This window comes from Heteronotia binoei, chromosome 10 (genome assembly GCF_032191835.1).
Source record: "Heteronotia binoei isolate CCM8104 ecotype False Entrance Well chromosome 10, APGP_CSIRO_Hbin_v1, whole genome shotgun sequence".
NCBI lineage: Eukaryota > Metazoa > Chordata > Lepidosauria > Squamata > Gekkonidae > Heteronotia > Heteronotia binoei.
In genome coordinates, this window is record NC_083232.1 from 46,124,275 (window position 1) to 46,144,666 (window position 20,392).

Genomic DNA, 20,392 nt, shown 5'->3' on the forward strand with positions numbered 1-20,392 from the left:
AATGGTCCTCTCTCCCCTTTCATGAATAAATCCCAAAAGAAAAACAGACAATGGTTGTTCTAGCAAGCAAGCCTGTACACATGGCAAATCAGATGATAAAGGTATCTTCAATAATTACAACATCAGCCGGCTCCTTCTGATTCACACTGTAGCATTCTAAGAGAGTGACAATTCTTACTTCACCCATCTCTTGTTGCTGTTCTATTATGAATAAACAATGACTAAAGCAAACTATTTTAAAGATGTAGGCGGTAGAATAGTTTGCTGTTTTCTAGCTCACCTGGGGAAGGGCTTATGAAAGAACTGTGTTTTAGAGAGCATGCTGTTCACTGAAATACTTTATTGGATCTCTGAATAAATCAAAAGCCATGATCTCTCCTACTTGCCCATAAAAACGCTGCTAACTTTATTAAAATTTTACAACTAGAAATGCATGTGAAACAAAATGTTACCAAAAATTGTCCAAAAACAACACTGTGCTCTGTTTGAACTATAAGTTTGTTATGTTTCCAGCCTTGGAGATGTTTGGCAATTTCATATATTCCCACACAGTCACAGAGAGAACCAAGTATACTCATCACTGAGATTGTGATAAGCCATCTAGAGCACACTGTAAACTGAAGCCCTACAGAGAAATCACAGGAGGGGGAAACAACTGGAACACCCCACAGTGAAAGACTAGGGATTGAGGAGGTGCTTCCTGGTTACTTGAATCCTGTACTCCAGCAGTCTAACACTATTACATAACTGTATAGCACAAACTAAAAATCTGAGACTAGATGAGCAGAAATCTCCAAGTTTCTCTTCCCACATGTCACCACCCCAACTATACTTGATGTTCAATTGCCTTTAATATTTAGTGCCAACCAGAGAGTATTGACCATAGCTGGATTGTGAAGTAATGGGTGGGCTTTTCCAAGTAACAGTATTTTTTTCTGTTTGCGTGCATAGTTAGTATGCAGAAACCCTTATGTAAATGGATGAGTACTCAATCATGAAACACAATGTATAGCAAATAAGCTGGTGCCCATGAGGAATCATATGGAGTAGAAGAGAACCTCTCTCCATCTAGGCTATCTCAATTCCCCATTAAATTGGCTCAACATTATGGATAAACTGAATAGGCTCAGATAATCTAAGGATTTTTTAAAAAATGTATAAGGTAATATGTTTTCTGAATAGCCAGGAAGTTGTCTCCCCTCTTTCTTCCCTACACATGCCCAAAGTAAACACAAATTTCAAACTTGTGGGGGTGGGGCTTTCACTGCTTTCATGACAGTAGCAGAATCATGTTTGCTATCAGAGGAAATAATACATTTTCCTGGTTACCTTTGATGTATACAAGATCACCTAAAAATGAAAAAAGTCAGACAAAATTATATATATATTTGTCCCAAACCCACTATACCCAAATGTTAGTCTATTAATAAAATAGTCAAATCCCAATTTATTGAAAAATATAACTTTTCACTAGAAACAGAGTTTCTCCAAGATTCACCAGCAAGGATCCAAATCCAACAGTTTCTGTCCTCAAACAGTGCATTGCCCACAGATTCATGCATAGTAAATATAACAGAATTGTCCATTCTAAAGTTGTAAGAAAAAGCAGCATTCATGCCTCAGCCCCAAAAGGGTAGTACTCAGAAAATTCATGGATAATTTTCAGAGCCTCGTTATATAATGGGAGATCTGACAAAAAAAAAGAACAAGGGGAAAAAATGAATCTACTAGCACAAGAAAAATATACTAGATGTTATTCATAAATACCAGTTATATTTACATCTCATTCTTAAATTTCTCGCCATTTAGATACTTTAAGTAGTTAATAAACTACAAATATTTCAAAAAGTTGCTTTTATAATTACCACAGTTATGTTTGAATTAGCAGGAAATACCTGTCAAGCCTTCAAATTACTAAGAACTTATTACATTTGCAAGTAGTGTTTACAAGAGTTTTCTCTTTACTGGGTAAAAATATCAGCTGGAACAGTAGAAGCTTTTTGAGCTGCTTCACAATTTTGTACAGAAACAGAACCATTTTGGCTGGGGTGCCATGCAAAACTGCCACAGGCAGAGAAGTTTTCTGACTGTGAAGCATGATTTTCTCACCTTCCTCCTTCTGCTGGAGAAAAAAGGACCCCCAGAAATGCAGGGGGAGTCATTGATTTCTTGCTGGGGAGTGAGGGGGGGAACAGGAACACCATCATTGTCACCCCAGTCTACCCATTAAACTTCCAGGTGCGATCCAAGTCCAACTTGGATAAACAATTGCAGGAATTAATTATTTTGAGATGATTATGAAGCAGGCTTGCTCCCTGAAAATAGCTATATGAATTCACCAGTAAATGACTTATGTGATTGGAGTGTCAAAGCACAGAAGCATGCGGAAAACATTATTCTAGAAATGAAATTCCACATGGATTTTCAGTTTTGACATGTCTTTCATGCAGCTGCATTTATGGGATTCATTCCAAGACACACTTCCATGGAGGAAAATATTACATCAAAGTTGGCCATTAATGTAAGAGCATTCAAGATCACTGTGTGGAATCAATTACCTACAGAGTTGGAAACGCAATCAAAAATATGGTAACTATTAATAAGGTACAGTTTGCAATTCAGAAGTATTTAATTTACTTACCAAACATGCTTTTATCTTCTTTGAAGTGGGTATATGATGCACACATTATGTTTGCTTGATTTGTAACTCTTCCCACTACTTCAATGACTCCTGAAATTTCTTCATCTAGCTATCAAACCATATAAACCAATTATATTCTGGTTTCTCTTCAGACTGCATAAATTGTATATAAACCAATTAATGTCTCTGAATATTAGGAAGCTTGCAGACAATTAAGTAGTCAATCATCTTGAATTTTTTCCCTCTTTGCAGTTTTTGGTAAAATTGTAGTCCACTTCTGCTCAGACACAGCAGACAGGTAATATACAAATGCATTTTATAAATTCCCCAAAAATTTCTTGCATGTACAAAGGAAGAGGTGCAAAATCTTGCTTTATAATAATTACTTCCTAATTAACTTAAGATATTGTTTCAAATCAATTAAAATAGATTTCATCTTTTGTATATTCCATAAGGGGGGAAACGCAAGCTATATAAATGACAGGACAAAGCTGCATTTGTGAGATAGCATTCTCCTTTGTTGCCCTATATCTGGAACACTCTTGCAGATCATCTACACAGTGCTTTCATTCTCTTCTTTCAAAACCTACCTTAAAACCCATCTTCCCAATTTAGCTGGCCCCTACTCTTGTCTCTTTCCACCCAATATCCTCCGCTGCATTTCAATCTGGTTGTTTTACTGTTTTAACATTGCTTATCTTATGTTGTTAGCTGCCTTGAGTCTTCGTGGAATGGGTGGGATATAAATCTAATGTAATAAATAATAATAATAAATAAATAGAAATGGACTTCATGGGCCAGAGACTTATCTATCAGGCATCTATTTTTTTCCTGTTTATGCTGCTCTGTAAATCATCACATATACTGATGGAATTTACACACTAATAATTTCCACTAATCCAAGGAGCCCTTTCACCTCCTGAAAAGGCTGTGATGGGGATAATATAACAACACAAATAAGATGGGGTTGCAGCAAGGAGGGGAAATGGAATCTCCTTCACTCCTCTTCTGCTTGCAGAAAAGCTGGCAGATGTTATTGTCTGGTATGGAAGCTGAATTGGTCGGCCATTAGAATTGGTTGGCCACTGTGTGTGAGACAGTATGCTGGACTAGATGGGCCATTGGTCTGATCCAGCAGGGCTCTTCTTATGCTCTGAATTCCACCAACACATTCCTCATGTTGTTCCTGAGGTTCTCTTGTCACTAGGAACAGCATTTTATGGATCTCAGCAGGCTGCAGCACGAATCAGGAAAATGAGATTTTGTTGAATTGAGTGTCTTACATGAGTGGAAAATTACTACTGAATCAACCTAATGAGATGTGGGGAATACAGTGCCTAGGATGCATTCTCTGCTACAGGTAAGTGTATTTGATTTTCCGAGGAAGTCACTAATGCACCAGAGCTATTGCTTATTATGCTTTACTAGGATGACAACACTTTGGATGCAAGTTTAGACTTCAAAACCTTCTCTCATAAATTGTTCTGCTGTGCATTTGGGTCATCCCCCTCTAGAGTTAATGCCACCCAAAAGCAGATACAAATCAAATACAAAAAGCCCTTACAAAAATGTTTTTACTTACAGGTTCATTCAGCTCAATAGTTGCACTTTTTCCATCTCCATCTGACAGAAAGAAAAATTTTCCAGATTGGTGGATCTACAAAGATGTAAAAGTATATCATTTCAAAACACTTTAACCCATACAGAGAAACAGCCAGTATCAAGAACAGTAACATTATTAGATATATGAATGTCTGCTATTGTCTTGCAAAATAATATATAGTTATTTTCATTGTTGTTCAGTCGCACAGTCAAGTCCAACTCTTTGCGACCCCATGGACAAAGTCACACCAAGCCCTCCTGTCTTCTACCATCCTCCAAAGTCTGCTCAAAAGTTACTTTCATTAAGTAACATCAAATAACTACACAGTTGATAAAGTACCCATATTTGACCAGCAGTATGAGCAACAGATGCCAGATCACTGATTTTAAACGCTTCTGTCCATAAGCAGATGTTTTCTGCTGTGAGGATAAAATGTAAGACAGGAGCACTACACACCCTTCTTTGAGCTCCTCACAGTAGGGGCATGATAAAAATTTAGCATAATATTAAGTTATCCTAATAGAGTATTCATTTACTCTGTACCAATCTACCGTATGTATCAAAGATCTTAAGATTTAAAATGCTTTTGTTTCAGAATTGCCTTACAGACCTATAAACAATTCAAAAGAAAACCAAGCACCATATGAAGAGACAGACTGAGTACAGCTTCAAGTATACGATTGTAAACAGGTTGCAGGTCAAAAGCAAAATCCATGAGCAAAATCTATACAATGCCTTTTACTAGGACTAATCAAAATGACAAAGAACAGTGTGCGAGTTCCAAAACATTTCATGGAGCAAGGCAGTTTGCTTTTAGGTATGCGCATGTCCTCTAAACACAACCCTCCACTTTCTTGAGAATAAGCTTCGTTAATTAGAGGAAAAGAACTAAAATCCCGAACAGCAAAAGCTTCTCCAGCCCACACACGTTCAGCAGGTTTTCTCCGGGCGAAAACAGGGGCATTAATACGCCAGAGACAGGAGTTGTTCTTGGATAATAGGAACATCTAGAGCGCAGGGTACGGATTATTTCGTGGGCCGAGCCGAGACCTTCCTAAGCAGCGCTCACAATCAAGAAGAAAATAAAGTGTCAGAGGCAGCCCCTACCTTTTCCACATGCCCCACAAAACAGACGGCTTTCCCAATGTACTGCGCCAGGTGACTTGTGGCTATGCGAGGCCGAGGCTCTTCAAACACCTCCGCCATGTCAAAATACCTAGCGCTTTACTTAGACCAGCACTGGCGGGAAACCTTTACTTCCGCTCTCCCCAAGACCTCTGGCGAGTTACCATAACAACAGCGACGCGTGAAAACCTGAAGCTTCCCGCCGAAGCTTCCCCAATCATCTGCGACAATTTTCGATACGCGGCAACTGTTTGCAGAAACGTCACTTCCGATTACCGAGGCCACGAGCTGTTTAGCATGCGTGCGCAATATTTCTTGCGTCTCCAAGGTTACTTTCGTTCAGTCCTCGGGATACGTCTATTGTGAACCCGGAAGTGAAGGTTCTGAGGGGGAGAAAACAGCAGCTGAAGGTAGGTATATTGGAATGCGGAGAATTAACTTGAATGTTACTGTGGTGAAAATAAGAAATAGGCGTAGCTCGCATGAACTATGTGAGGTGTTTTATTTTAGGGGCTTGGAGACTGAAACCATTAGTCGTTGAATCAGCTTGAGTAAAGCGTTGGGGGCGCGCATGCGCACTCTTTATTTTGAAAGGTTATGACGCAGTGACATCATGCCTTGTTTAAGGCGGGGTAGTTTCTTAGATGGGAATTGATTAGCGTACGTGTGACCTACTATTCTTTTTTTAATTCTTGAGGAGCGTTGCTCTTAGTTCAGAGTTTTTATGCGGGAGGTGTGTGTTGATTTGCCCCGACGTGAGGCCTGCCTACTGTGAAGGCTATGATTCTAGGCTTACATGGAAGGGCAAGAGGGAAGACCCAGTGAAATGGATTGATCCAATAAAGGAACCACAATGTCAGTTTGTAAGACTTGAACAAGGCTATGACGCATAGAACGCTTTGGAAATTATTAATTAATTTGGTCATCATAAGTAGGAAGTTGACGGTTAGCACGAGCGCAAGGCCTGCCCAGGGTTGCCAAGTCCAATTCAAGAATTATCTGGGGACTCTAGGGGTGGAGCCAGGAGCAAGGGTGTGACAAGCATAATTGAACTCCAAGGGAGTTCTGGCCATCACATTTAAAGGGACAGCACACCTTTTTAAATGCCTTCCTTCCATAGGAAATAATGAAGGATGGGGGCACCTTCTTTTGGGGCACATAGAATTGAATCCCCTGGCCCAATCATTTTGAAACTTTGGTATTTTGGGGAGAGGCACTAGATGCTATACTGAAGATTTGGTGCCCCTACCTAAAACAATACCCCCCCCCCCAGAGCCCCTGATACCTGCGGATCAATTCCACATTATTCCCTATGGGAATCATTCTCCATAGGGAATAATTGCCCAGTAGACATTCCCCCCCCCCCGCTTTCTGATGACCCTAAAGCGGGGGGGGGGCGCCAAACTTGGGGATTGGCAACCCTCTCTTACACACACTCACTGGGTCTGGTTCTTCCACAACCACATCTGAAAAGAACAGGGGCTACTGTGTTGCTGACCCTTCCCATTAAGTACTTCCTGCTCAACTTTAAAGGCACACAGGCGCACAAACATTTTGAAAAGGACCTGTTTGCAGGTTTCTAAACCTGCCCAAGATCTAGAGCTGTGGGGTGGCTGTGGGGACAGAGTTTCCCCTGCCGGCCAGCTGGCTGGGGGCGGGGGGAAGCCTGTAAAACCGGGGCATCCCCCGCTGGGACCTGGGGATTGGGAAGCCTAGGCCTGCCTAACTCAGTGGAATGTGTTTCTGAGTAAACATGATATTGGAGTGAAACTGTAAAGAGGGTATTGGCTAATGCCCTAAATAGAAAGAAAATTCTTGTGATTTTTCTAACCATGAATGTAACTAATTTATGTGGCACTACATCATACCTTTACGCTATTCGTATAATCAGTTCGTATTAGCTGCCTGTCTGTCCAGTAATGTGTAAGAGCCCCCAGTGCAGATAATGGTGTGCCCAGTTAAGGTCAGTAATTGATCTGATAGATTTTCTTAGCGTGAATAGAAACACCATAAGATGTGGGGGGCTTTTTCCCCTTATACACCAAAAATTGTTAGTTTCCAACTTAAGTTAGGCATGAAAAAATAAATGCAAAGTTATTTGAAACCTAAGCATTGCCTTGTCTACTCTGTCCTCAATTTGGCTTTCTGGTAGTGTGGCCATAATTTTATTTACTTGGAAGCAAACAGCATTGAAAATAGTGGGATTTACTGCCAAGTAACCATTCAGGGTTTGTCTGGAAAGGGTTTCTAAGCACTTCTATGCAGGATTTGTATTTCTGCTGATACTGAATTCTTTTTGGCGAGAGAATAAAAATTTGAAGTCTGGTATTTCCACTGTCTGCTCATAGTTTATAGTAGCTGCTCAAGCACATTTACAAAACTTAACTTTTTTTTTGCCTTACCTTGATAATACATATTTGCAGTAACTGTCTTTAGTAGTGATTTGTATTCTAGAAAGAGAGATGGGGCCACTTTTTTGTATATTTCCCTTGCTTGATCACTACCAGCAGTTCTTTTTTACTTATTCAAGGCGGGTAATTTTTACAAACAATAGAAATGGTCAGGGTAGAAATGATGCCTAGATTTCCTTTTCACTACCTGAATTTCACTACTTGAAACCTTCTCAAACACTGTTTATTCCATGTCCATTTTTATCTGTCCTCTGTATTTCTCTGCATGGAAGCTGCTGCCACCGCTCTGTTGTCCACCCACCCAGGCAAACAGTGATCTCTAGGAGTAACTGCTGCTTACCTATCACCTAGCTGTTTTCCTCAGACAGTGGCTCCTAGTTGCCATACCTTCTTATGTTGGTGAACAAACAGCAGTAAACAGTTGCCATTGGCCTTTAGCTTTCCAGCAAAGAAAAGGTGAAGAGGAACCACCAAATACTGCTGTTACATACACCAAGAGAGGCTTAGTCTCCTGTACAAAGTGGGATCAAGTTTGACTTTGGGCCCTCACAGAATTTTCGCAGCTGTCAAAAGATGCCAGTATGTGACTCCACCTCTGGGGCTTGTCTCCAAAGTAAACATTAGAGCATGGCATCATCAGCTTTAGAAAGAAAATGCAGCAGTTATGTTTCCCGCACCCCAAACTTTTCCCCCGCTTAAATTTTAGCATTCAGGAGAGTGGTAATTTATTTGATCAGCATAGAATACTCACTATTGGTTTCTTCCAAATAAAAGTCTCAGCAACTTGCTTTGGGAACAGGAGTTGGGATTTTAGCACAGCTGTGGTATCAGTAAGTTTTTGAGGGAGCAAATGAATATTCACTCCCCCCACACACACACAATGTCTGACACCAGCGCAGTGCCCTCAGTAAGAATTGTCTGCTGCTAATCTCTGTGGGATTTGGGGGCATAGATAGAGGTGGGTGCTTTAATCTGCTTCATACTGTCTTTTTGCATGTGCTAATGAATTCTGTCATTTACAGAGGCTTTCTCCTGTGTTGCTTGATTTACCCTTACCTGACTAGTCTATGTTCAGGCTGGTATGAGCAGCGTGTACATATAGCATTAAATATATAATGAAAATTCAGTTTGTTTCTGTAAAGGAGAGAATAATTATCTGATGGCTATTCTGGTTATATATGTTTCTAACAGAAGAAATTTCTGTCTTGTTCTGTATCTAATTCTGTGTATGTGTGGAAATGGAACAGATGCCATTTGAAGAAAAGCAAACAACCAGCTCTGAAGTTTTGCTGATGGTTCTTTTTTTAGAGGGGATTGGTTGTGTTTTGGGAGGGGGTTGTATGAAATTAATGAGATGTGATTGGACTGGAGATCTGAAGGCCTTAAAATTGTGATTTTCCCTTCCAATATTTTCTGAGGATTTTTTTTTCAGTTTTCCCAATGGAAAATTTCAGAGGAGCATTGAGAATTTATTTTAATTGATTAATTTATACCCCACCTTTCTCCCCAGTGGGGATCCAGAGTGGCTTCCATCATTCTCCTCTCCTCCATTTTATCCTCACAACAATTTTGTGAGGTAGCTTATGCTGAGAGAATGTGATTGGCCCAAACATGAATGAGGATTTGAACATGGGTCTTCTAGATACTCACTCTCTCTCTCTCTCTCTCTCTCTCTCTCTCTCTCTCTCTCTCTCTCTCTCTCTCTCTCTCTCTCTCTCTCTCTCGGCGTCTGATGCTATTAACCACTATACCACAATATGTATATGTTCTTTTTTTGGAATGAGTTAACTGCTTCTCAAGGCAATTTGGTGGAACCCTGGAAAAAACTACCTAAGGAATAGTTTTCATATTTGAATGAGAAAAGCCTTGTCTTAAAAAAAAATCACTCATCCCATGTGTTTAGCATGGAAGAGTCTGAGGACTTTCTTGATTTTTTCCAAGGGAAAATTGAGGGGGGGGGGTTCTTATGATTTTTGTTTTAGAATTAGTGGAATGAATCTTTAAAAAGGGGTTTTCACACTCAGTGTATAGTGTGGAACTAAGTTTTTTTCATTCTTACCGAGCTAAAGGGCTTTTTGCAGATGCTTTACAGAAAGGGAAACCAATCGAGGTGAACAGCTGGCAATAATCCATATGTAGATTTTAATGCCAGGGCATTCAGTCAACCACAGGGTGCTCCTGTGATATTGCCTACTGTGAAACCTTAGGCGTGGCTCTTCCTAATAAAGGACTTGCAAAAAGCAGTCTGTGGGTTAAAGAAACATGGATTATTAATCAACATGTCAATTATCAGCATAATAAGCTGTACATTTTCAGTTGTGCAAATAGCCTTTCCTATACTGCCGCTTTTTTCATCTTTTGCTCTGAATTTTTACATAGTTTGGCTCTTTAATTTTAAAAGTTTGCTGACCACTATTTTAAACTTTTATTTTAAAAAGATGTTCAGCTTCTTCCGAAAAAGCCAGGATACTAAGAAGATACTAGTGTCAGAAAAAGAAACAGATGGATTTGTTCTTCTAGGTAAGTAATTGTGCGATAAATGTAAATATGATTTTCTGGTTCTTTCATGTGGGTGTGAACCTTGTGAAATATCCAGAAAATAATATTGCAAGGCATTTTGGGTTGAAAAGTAAGTGCAAACATGAAATGATCATTCAGATTTGTTTTGGAATGTGTTCGTTTGGAAATGTATGTATTTGGTGCCTAAGGTGCCATCTGATTTCTAGTTTTAACTGTTATTTTGCTGCAACTGCTTCTCAAAGCAAGGGTTTTTGTGTTCAAAATGTATAGCATTTTGTCTGAGGATTTTTTTTTGGTTTTTCCAATAGATAAAGTGGGAAATTTGATGGAACACTGCAGTATTTTTAACTTGTTGTACCCTGCCCTGAGCCTGTTGTACAGAGGAGGATGAGTTAGAAGTCCAATAAAATAAATAAATTATATATATATAATTGGGCTGAAAATAGAAATGACTAGCTTTGGCATAACTGTTACAGCCTTCTCGTTGCCATTCAGGAGCTTACCCTGGGTCAACTATATCTATTTCATCACAGTTTTATTTCACTGTTTTCTTGAGTAGCTCAGAATGGTGTACATGATTCTCCCCTCTTCCTTTTTAGCATCATAACAACCCTTTGAGGTAGTTCAGGTTGATTCTTTGAACTTAGGCAGGTCATGACAGGGAGGGCAGAAAGGGTTGCATCAGTGCTTATTTCTCATGGCCCTTGCTTAAATGCACAGGGAAATACTGATTGCCACATTGGGGTCAGGAGGAACTTTTCCTCCAGGTTTGGCCATGGATCCTGGATGTTTTTTACCATCTTCTGGGCATAGAACAGTGGTCACTGCATGTGTGTTTCGGGGGGGGGGGGAGTATTTGTGAATTTCCTGCATTGTACAGAAGGTTGGACTAGATGACTCTGGAGATCCCTTCCAACTCCATGATTCTATGAAAAGAAGTGACTTCCCCAAGGTCACCCAGAGAGCTGCAATAAAGAGTAACAGAATACTTGGCATTGTATGTATAAATGTATAGGTAGGCAGTTTGTGGCCCATCTACACATGGGGCTAGGATTTAGGCTTTTCCTGGTGTTGTGATGCAATTAAAGATAGGATTTTATGTTCTTAATATTATAAGGATACATTAGTTATTCATCAAGTTTTTGTTTGTGAATAGATGACCAATGGAAGTATATAGTTAAATATGCATGTTTTATGTGTTAAAATTAAAACACTATGTTCTTGGCCATGTTTCTAACTTCTGTAGTTATTACAGGTTGAGAACTGTAATGTTCTGTACAATCAGATACAATAGATGTTTTGTAAAGGTTTGGTTTTTGATAGTGAATTGATTCTGAGGCAGAATTTTCTGAGAGCAATCCCCCTCAAAGTCTGCTGTACAGTGCAAATGGGTTGTGACACAAGATTCTTGCTACCTATTGCATTGTTACTATTTGCACAGGGATTACTGTGACATGGCTATTGTGCCTTTCTGTATTTTGATTGAAGTCTAGATATAGTACAGAATCTGCACGAATGGCAACTCAGTCTCAGACTCAGGAGAGTAGACAGGGAGTATTCCACTACTTGATTGTTTCCATCTCTAATTTGCCCATTACATTATCTCCCTGAGGGATGACACTCTTCTTCTTAAGTAATTGTGAATGTTAGACTTTGTCAACTAGTAGGTTTGCAAGTTCTCAGAACTCTTTCTCATGAGAGTTTGTGGGCTGCGTCATGCTCCAGCTCTCTGTGGAATTTTTCTCTGGAGAGAAAGTGGAATCTATTCCAATCATGTGCCTGGGGAATGAAATAGTAGTATTTCTTGCTGTATGTTGTTTGTCAGTAAAAGTCATCTAGTACCTGAGTATGTGTGCTCAAGAGGGTGCATTCTCATCTGCATCCCACTGGGTATGCTGTAGTTGATGATTCTGAAACTTTAAGAACTATTCACTTTGCAGGACAGCCAGAAAACAAAGTTACTTGTGTCCCATGTATTTAAATGAGTTTTAGCTTTTTCATTTGGCCTTATTTGTGTTCAGCAGTACTAGGTGCTAATGCTTGATACCCACAGTTGGGTGGTAATGTTTAATACAGTAGGGATTTTGTTTGTTAAAGGTGTCAGCATTGGCTTTAATTGTGTTTCTCTCTCTTATTTTCCTGTGGAGTGTTCTGAATGCAATATTACTCTTCCTTATCAGTTAGCAAACTGAATGAGGGCTAGCCTTTGTGACACCTTATCCCTACTGGAGGCTGCTTCTATCTGGCAGTTCTCCACACCTTGGCTGCAATGTCTGGCATAGCTTCCTGCATAGATCTTCTTGATTATGCAGAGTTTTTAAATGCTTGCAGATTTTTAACATTATTCTTTACCAGGACTCAAAAATGGTTAGGTAACCTGCTTAAGAGGGAACCTGGTTGCGACTGCATGTTCCCTCGCTTTGTGTCAACTCTTGGTCTGTTCATGCAATGATAGATAATAAACATGTCAGTTTCTTTTTTTTTTAAAGTCTTATTAACTATCTATTTGACATTGCCATATCTCCTCTTTCCTTCCACATGCTGCATAGCTTTTTCTACATGGAAAATATGCATGTACTACTGCAACGTGTGCATATATTTTGACATATGTAATGGAATATCATGCACAATGAACCATTCCCTGTAAAGGCTATTCAAAATTTGACTAAGGATTGTTGCTTCTTTGTATAATAGCTAAATCTTGGAAGTGAGACTTTATATGGTTTTCTTTTTCAAGCCTCTTTTATGAATAAACAGGATAAAAAAGCCATGTGTCTGATTACTGTAGTTTGATTTTTGTGGGCAAAATGGATGAGGGAGACCAGAAAAACAATCCTCTCCAGTGTTGCTGATTTCTAGTCGCATAAGGAGATAATTGCTACTCCTTCATTCAGCAGAGTCAAAGTAATCCTCTTGAGTACTGGTTTTACACAAAAACAAAGTGCAGTATGCTTTTACATCATTAGATGGCATCTTTCTTCATGCACATGGGCTTTTCTGCTGAACTGAATATAGTGTTAATTAAGTTAACTAGGTTCTAGGGGTATGCAAAAAATTTGATATTTTTTGGATTTGGGTATATTGAACCCCCCAAAATCAATATTTTCTGATATTCCTGAATCCCAATACTGGAATGGTAATTGGATTTGGGATTTTTCAGAAGTTTGAATTTTGGGGGGCTCCATTATATTTTATGGGGACCATTATAGTCAATGGTTCCCATATGGTATAATGGAGAATCCCTAACTGCCTTTTAATTTCGACTATTTTACAGTCTCAAAAAATTCCAAAAATACTTTTGGGACTTGGCCATTTCAGATCCCCCCCCACCCCCCCCCCCACCCCCAAAACACACACACATAAATCTATATTAATGTGAAAGAATAGTCAGAAAATACCAATAAGGTATTTTTTGGATATTTTTTTCAGCTCTGATGTAACTGAATGCACGCCCCTACTAGTTTCCCTACTGTGCATTTTAGGTTTGTAAAATTCATATTTTAGAAGCTAACCTGCTACATAAACCTTTTTATAGTCAGCCAGCAGGTATGAAATTAGTATTTTCTTCAAAACAAGGATGATAAAGAGTCGCATAACAGCAGCATAACACAAGATGACATTTGCATAGTGTACAAGAAAACAAATAACAGGATATAAAAATGCAGATAATTAGGAGTGTCAGCCTTATGCTGTATTAATACTGTTGAAAAGTACATGTAGGCTAACTCTAGGCGTACAATTGTGTTTGGGCTGCATGAGTTCAGTCAGCATCACCTATGCAAATTAAATTAATTAGGCTACGGAACAATTGAACTGAATGGTGTTTTTTAGTATAAGCAGGTATATTTTTTAAAGAGAAGAATATGTTAAATACTACTTTCTCTAGACTTTGAATAGTGCTGTGTCTAAATGTTGGCATTGCCCTTTGCAAGCACAATTGTCTGTTCCCTGAAATTCTGTTCACAGGCTCAGCATATTAAATAACTTGCGATGGATGGATGGATGGATAGATAGATAATGTAGCCTGTATGAAAGAACATTTGGATTATAATATTTCTATTTTACTGTTTGCTGTTTGTGTTGAAATATGTTTAAAATCATAAAACTGTGTTGCTCTCTAATATAACACATAATTCAGCTGTAGTTAGACTTCTAGGGTTGGCTCCAGCAATCTTTTTGTTTGAGGGGCTGCAGATTCCCCCCCCCCCCCAGCCCTGTAGCCAGGAATTGATTTTTGGGGGTTCCAGCTTCCCAGGAGGGCACTAAATTAAATTAGATTAAATTTAATTAAGGAGCTGTAAGTAGCTACTACTCTCCGCCCTCTGCTCCCCTGCTCAGAGGGAGGGGAGGGACCGCTGCAACAAGCAGGCAGCCCCCATAAGGCCAACAGGAGGAGGGAGGCAGGAAAGATTACAAGGGCCAGCATGCCCCAGGCTCCCTGCCCCCCATGCCATCCCTTGTAATCCTTCCTCTTGTTCTTGATAATGTAGCTACATCAACTTAGCATATTGTGAAAGTGGCATAATCTCCCTTCTGTAGGAATGGCTGGGCTAGTGAACTAGTTTAAGATGGCAAAAATCATTCCTGGCGACCACTGCCACCTGTTCATCCAGTGACAAAGATGACCCCAGGAGCATCCCCAAACTGCATACCCCAGCTGTGTCCAGAATGGGTTATATACCTGTTCTGTGGCCAGGATATTCCAAACCCACTGTGCTTCAGTCTTGTTCAAATGGAGTTTTTTAATTTATCCAACCTTTTATTCCACTCATATAACCTTGCTACCCATAGGGATGTCTCACAAGGTAGATTTAAAACTGGTTTATCCAACCATTTGTAGTTTCCAAGTATTGATTTGCAGTGGCTACTGTATCCCTAGAGTTGTATTAAAAGGAGAGGTAGGGTTGGGCATCATTAGCACTCTGATGACACATCAGGTCTACTGCTGACCTCATCACATAGATGTACAAAACGTTATTTCAATGAACATTCTTAGAATACTGTGCATTTTTGCAGTTTAATCTTGGATATAGGCAAAAGGAGGCCCCTGAATGTTGCTGAGAATCTCTGCCCTCCTTTCCTCCTCTCCATTATATATGAAATGACACCATTGCCTTTAGGGAAATTTTGGCTTGCTAAACCAATGGCAGTTCATATCAGAGATGCTTCCAGTCTGTAACAGTGAGTGCAGACTTAATTTCTCCTGCTTTTCCCCCAGTCCTTAAAGTAAAGAAACATGGTCATAGCCCCAAATTATACAAATTTTCCTAGGTGTTGGTTTTATGCACCCAGTATTCTTTCTGGCTTTGACCAGTGAGTGTGCAACCATATCTGCTTTTTAATCAGGCTTTGCACAGTATTCCAGCAACACCCATTTCAGTAGGATCCAAAGATGGCTTCTTTTTGTGAGATAGACGCTCAAACTGAAGGACAGATTGATAATGTCCACCAGGGGCCCCATATACTTTCACCACCAGCTTTCACCAGCCATGATAGACACAGGTGGGAGAGGCAAGTGGTCAGTTTAACAGCATCCAGAATCCTGTCTGCATTGGCCTGGGAGACTTGGCTGAAGTTATCAAGTACTAAATCCAAAGATGGCCAAGGGGCCTCCAGTTCATGTACTGTATCAGTATTGGCTAGCAGGCAGTGGCAGAGCAGCAAGACTTTATCTGCAAAAAGGCTCATGAAAACCTCATAGCTAATGGCTGAATTTCTAACCATTTGGGTTCTCTCTGTAAAAGAAGTTAGAGACCCAATAACTGTGTCAGGCGAGAGCTAGCAGATGCAATGAAAACTGTATAAAATTCCCTTTTAACAGCCTTTACTTCCATCTCATAGGATTTCATAAATGTCCTATAGGATGTTCTCACAGCTTCATCATGAGACCATCGCTAAACTCGCTCTAGTCTAAACTCACTTCATCCCCCTAAGCTTCATGGTATATTGAGGGCTAATTTGGGGCAGGGATGAAAAGGATGTCAGGGAGTGATTTCATAAATTGTTTCAGAATGATGGGTGTTCCAGTTCTCTGTCAGCACAGCTAATAAATCACTTGCGGGGGCATAGGATCCCATAGAGCATTCTGGAACCCAGTTCGGTCCATTAGTCTCTTCAGGTGAGCATAAATCTGTTTGCTGCCTAGACTGGAGGGGGCTGGGGCACCCAACATGGCCCTCAGGGCAAAATGTTCTGACCATGCACTCCATCAATAATGATCAGATCAATATCTATCCACATGCCAAAGATCAAATGCAGTGTGTGGCCTGCTTGATGTGTGGGACCTGATACAATCTGAGAGAGTCTCAGCGCTGACATGGAAGACACCAGGCTCAATGCATGCAAGGAGGCAGCAGCATTGACATGGATGTTGGTGTCTCCCAAAACTATCAGTCTTGGTAATTCCAAGGCCCGGCTTGTTACCACCTCCAATAGGCTGTCTGCTGGAGCGCTAGGTGGTTGGTACACCAGCCAGCCAGCCAAACTCTCCTCAGCATTCCAGAACAACACAATCAATACTGAAGATCATTGGGATGGGGTGTGCCCTGAAGGAGAATGCTTCTCAGATGAGTATCACACACACACACACACACACACGGCCCTTAGTCCAAGACTGATGGAGGACTGAGAAACCTTGGAGAGCCAGCTCTTTTTTTTAAAAAAAAATAACTTTTAAATTATTATTTAAGGCTCCTGGAGCCTTATATTACAGTGCACTAAAACAGCAGGGAAGAGAAATTAAGAAAACCACTTTCAAAATTGAAAATTCACAATATTGAAATCTGAAAATAGCATAATAAAATATATTTAAATCATGGCAACCTCTTTTTTAAATTTAAATAATATTTAATCAAATAATATCACAATCTTTCAATAGAAACGAGTACAATCAACATATACAGAACTGGAATACTGAACACCATAACACCTTACCCAGGTCTCAGCCATGCATGCCAGGTCCAATTCTTGCACTGCAAAGTAATTCTTGCAGCATTGTGGTCTTGTTATTAATGGACTTGGCATTATAAATATCAGTGCTGAAGAAGGGTTTATATTTCTGGCCCCCTTACCAATGTGTCTCAAGATGGGACGAAAGTTGGAAAGAGAACAAGCATAGCCGTATCTCCATCTCCTTCCATTCTAGTATCTTTTCCCACTGCCATGCCTCCCTCCACCCCCAGTAACCAGGATCCCTGACCCAGCACATGGGTCTCCAGATGCTGTCAAAATCCATTTCTGTTTCTCTGTCCCTCTCCCTCCCCACATATTAGGCAATCTAACAATTTAACAGTCTCCAGTTCTGTAAGTGTTCAGACTAAGTAACCACAATAAAATCTGAGCCTCCTAAAAACAAACTCACTCTCCCCACTCCTTTTTACTCACAACTTTGTTAGTTTATGGTTTGAAAAGAATGCCAAGTTTTATTTTTGGTCTTTTGTTAAGGAGACTTAAGGGTCAGAATAAAGGGAGATGTCTCTTGATGGGGAGGAAAAATGTGTGATTATAAATTATTCATAGCTGCCCGATCCAATAAGATTCAGGTTTTTTTGTGGAGAATAACAGTTGAAAAATGACAGTTGGACTGGCAGGTGAGAGCAGGTGGCTGTTTGTAGACTCGGTTGATAAAGTTTTGAATACCCTTTCTGATACTGACAGGAAAAGGATCTAGAAATAGAGAAAGCAGATACTGTATATTCAGCTGGAGTAGCTAGGGACTCTGATATTTTGTTTCAGTTCAATAACTGATGCATTGGGCCTGCCTGCAGTCAGACCACAGAAAGTTTAATTCCGTTTTACTCAGGTTTGAATAATGTATTATTGATATGGTTCTAAATATATACCTTATGCATCTTTGTGCTTAATTCACCCTATGCTGAAATCTAAACTGAGCTGCTGAATAGACAAATATTTTAATCCCTATAAATGCCTTTAAGATCTATCCAGAGAACAGGTCTTAACAGGTAGGTGATCTTGAAGTGATCCCAGAGTGGGATAGATGTTTCCAGGAGAAGGTGTAGCTTCATTGTTGCAGTAAAGTAATACAGAATTCTCTTTAACCTTACAGTGTAATATTCAGTTTTAAACATTTGGTCTGACCCTGCAAGGTATGTATACAGGTGCCCTCACAGAACAGGCCTTGACAAGATGAAATAGATCTTTATTTTAACAAAATCATATTCTGTTTTGAAGTTGTCATAGAGTTATGTTTTAAATACAGCTTATTCTTCCATTGCTGAAAAGTACCTCAGCTTTAGCATAATGCAGTTCTCCTGGTGTGTTTGCCATGGTAGTATCAAGCCTTTTGGGCCAGCTTTATCTGTTGTGGCAAGTTCTGGACTCTTATTTATAACATCATAGAGTCCACTCTCCTGGGGAGCCATTGTTGCCAATTTCCAAGTGAGGGCTGGAGATCACTCAGAATAACAACTACTCTCCGATGGCAGAGATCAACTCCCCTAGAGAAAATATGAACAAATGCTGGGACCACAAAGGTTTTACAACCAGGAAATGACAAGAAAAATGCCTGGAAATGACAAGAAATGATAAGAAAAATGACAAAAAAACCCAGGTGCAAGACTGTACTTTTCCTAGGTAGAGGCTGCAGGGAGGGGGAAGAAGATGGAAAGCTGGTCAGATTAGTTCCCCTACAGAAAACAGCCACTGTGGGTGGGAAGACAGCAAGGGGGGCACTCACTCAAAGCCTCTTTCTAGAACCCGCTGTATTTTTCCTCACAATAGGCTTTATTCCTAGTATCTAAATTATTAGTATTTATATAATGCTTTCAGTGTCCAAAACACTTCATGTACACTGAGTTATCATCTTTACAACAACCCTGTACGGTATACTAGTATTAGTATTCCCCACAATGCAGATGATGGGGTTGAGACTGAGAAGAATTGGTCTGCCCAAGGCCACCTGTGAGTTTGCCAGAGTATGACTTGTATGAGGGACTCAAGTATGCCACCAGCTCTCTCAGCTTTGTTATGTTCATATAAGTAGCAATCCTGTGGCTTCTGAAGATAACAAAAGATAAATGTATATTATGAATATTTCTGTTTTAAGGATTTTACTTAAAGCTCTTGAGAGTCACTCGCATGAGCACAATCATAAAGTCAGAAAGAGTTATACACGTATCTGTAAAGCTAAGTAAAGCTAAGGGCCTTTTCACAAAAAATTCTAGTGCAACTTGCAGCTGGCTGTGCAGAGCTTCCCATTCCGTGCCCAGGTTATTTTTCTGCTGACCTGTTGCTGGCTTGGGCATATGACACCAGGGCTTATCTCACTGTGCAGCCAACTGTAAAGCTACGTTGAATTCATTAGGCTTTGTGAATTTGGGGCAGTGGGAACTTATGAGTGGCTTTCTGTACCTGGGTCTAATTTCCAAGTGGGTAAGTATATAAATCTTTTGTTTCCATTTTGCTTATGGCCCATTGCTTTGGTAACAAGCTACTTCAATGAAGACAAGGAAAGAAAGCAGCAATTTGTCTTGCAAGACTAAAGACATATACATCATTTGAAGCTTGAGAGAATTAATCTTAACTTTGAAAATTTTAAATTAAGCTTAATGTCTAAACTTTTTGCTAAAAATTAAATTAATATGCCTTAAAATATCATGTATTTCAGTGCTCTATAAGTCTGTGCTAAGTTGTTCACAGTGGAGGTTGTGCTGAGTATGTGTGATGTGAAGGCAGTCATAAAAAGAGATTCACCAACTTTAACTGTTTTAAGTTGGGTAACATAAATAATAGGTTATCATTATATAGCCCCACAGCTGGAATGAATAAGATGAAGTCAGACAGGAACTATACAACAAGATCTATACAGTGTTCCACATGGGCAAATGGATGGGCAGTTTTAGCAAGGAGGTCAGATGGTTGAATGCCCACTGCCTCAAACAAAAGCCTGGAGGAACAGCTCCATTTTATAGGTCCTGCAGAACTGCAGCAAGCTCTGCAGGACCATTATTTCAGGTGGGAGTGTGTTCCACCAGGTAGGGACCAGGACAGATAAAGCCCTGGCCCCAGTTGAAGCTAAGTAGGAGGTCCTTTGTGCCAGGGATAACCATATAATACAGGGGTGGCCAGCGGTAG

The 20,392-nt window shown here is 39.9% G+C and overlaps 2 protein-coding genes across 2 annotated transcripts in view; one reads left to right on the top strand and one right to left on the bottom strand.

Moving 5' to 3' along the window:
- Positions 1-1,427: 1,427 nt before the first annotated feature.
- RPA3 (replication protein A3) lies at positions 1,428-5,898 on the bottom strand. Its single transcript, XM_060248562.1, has 4 exons — positions 5,352-5,898; positions 4,224-4,298; positions 2,642-2,750; positions 1,428-1,689 (listed from the first exon to the last, which is right to left on the bottom strand). Exons 1-4 carry the CDS (start codon positions 5,448-5,450, stop codon positions 1,613-1,615), a joined length of 360 nt encoding a protein of 119 aa, XP_060104545.1. The 5' UTR covers positions 5,451-5,898; the 3' UTR covers positions 1,428-1,612.
- UMAD1 (UBAP1-MVB12-associated (UMA) domain containing 1) overlaps positions 5,499-20,392 on the top strand; it is a 43,398-nt gene continuing 28,504 nt past the window's right edge. The window contains exons 1-2 of the mRNA XM_060248561.1: positions 5,499-5,779; positions 10,219-10,300. Coding sequence (XP_060104544.1) covers positions 10,219-10,300 — 82 coding nt within the window. The 5' untranslated portion in view covers positions 5,499-5,779. The remainder of the gene's footprint in view (positions 5,780-10,218; positions 10,301-20,392) is intronic.

Excerpts from the sequence above, each read along its gene's own strand:
- RPA3 (XM_060248562.1), bottom strand. The coding sequence starts at position 5,450 with ATGGCGGAGGTGTTTGAAGAGCCTCGGCCTCGCATAGCCACAAGTCAC. Across the intron at positions 4,299-5,351 it reads TTGTGGGGCATGTGGAAAAG|ATCCACCAATCTGGAAAATT; the intron begins GTAGGGGCTGCC and ends ACATCTTTGTAG. Across the intron at positions 1,690-2,641 it reads AGAAGATAAAAGCATGTTTG|ATCTCCCATTATATAACGAG; the intron begins GTAAGTAAATTA and ends TTTTTTTGTCAG.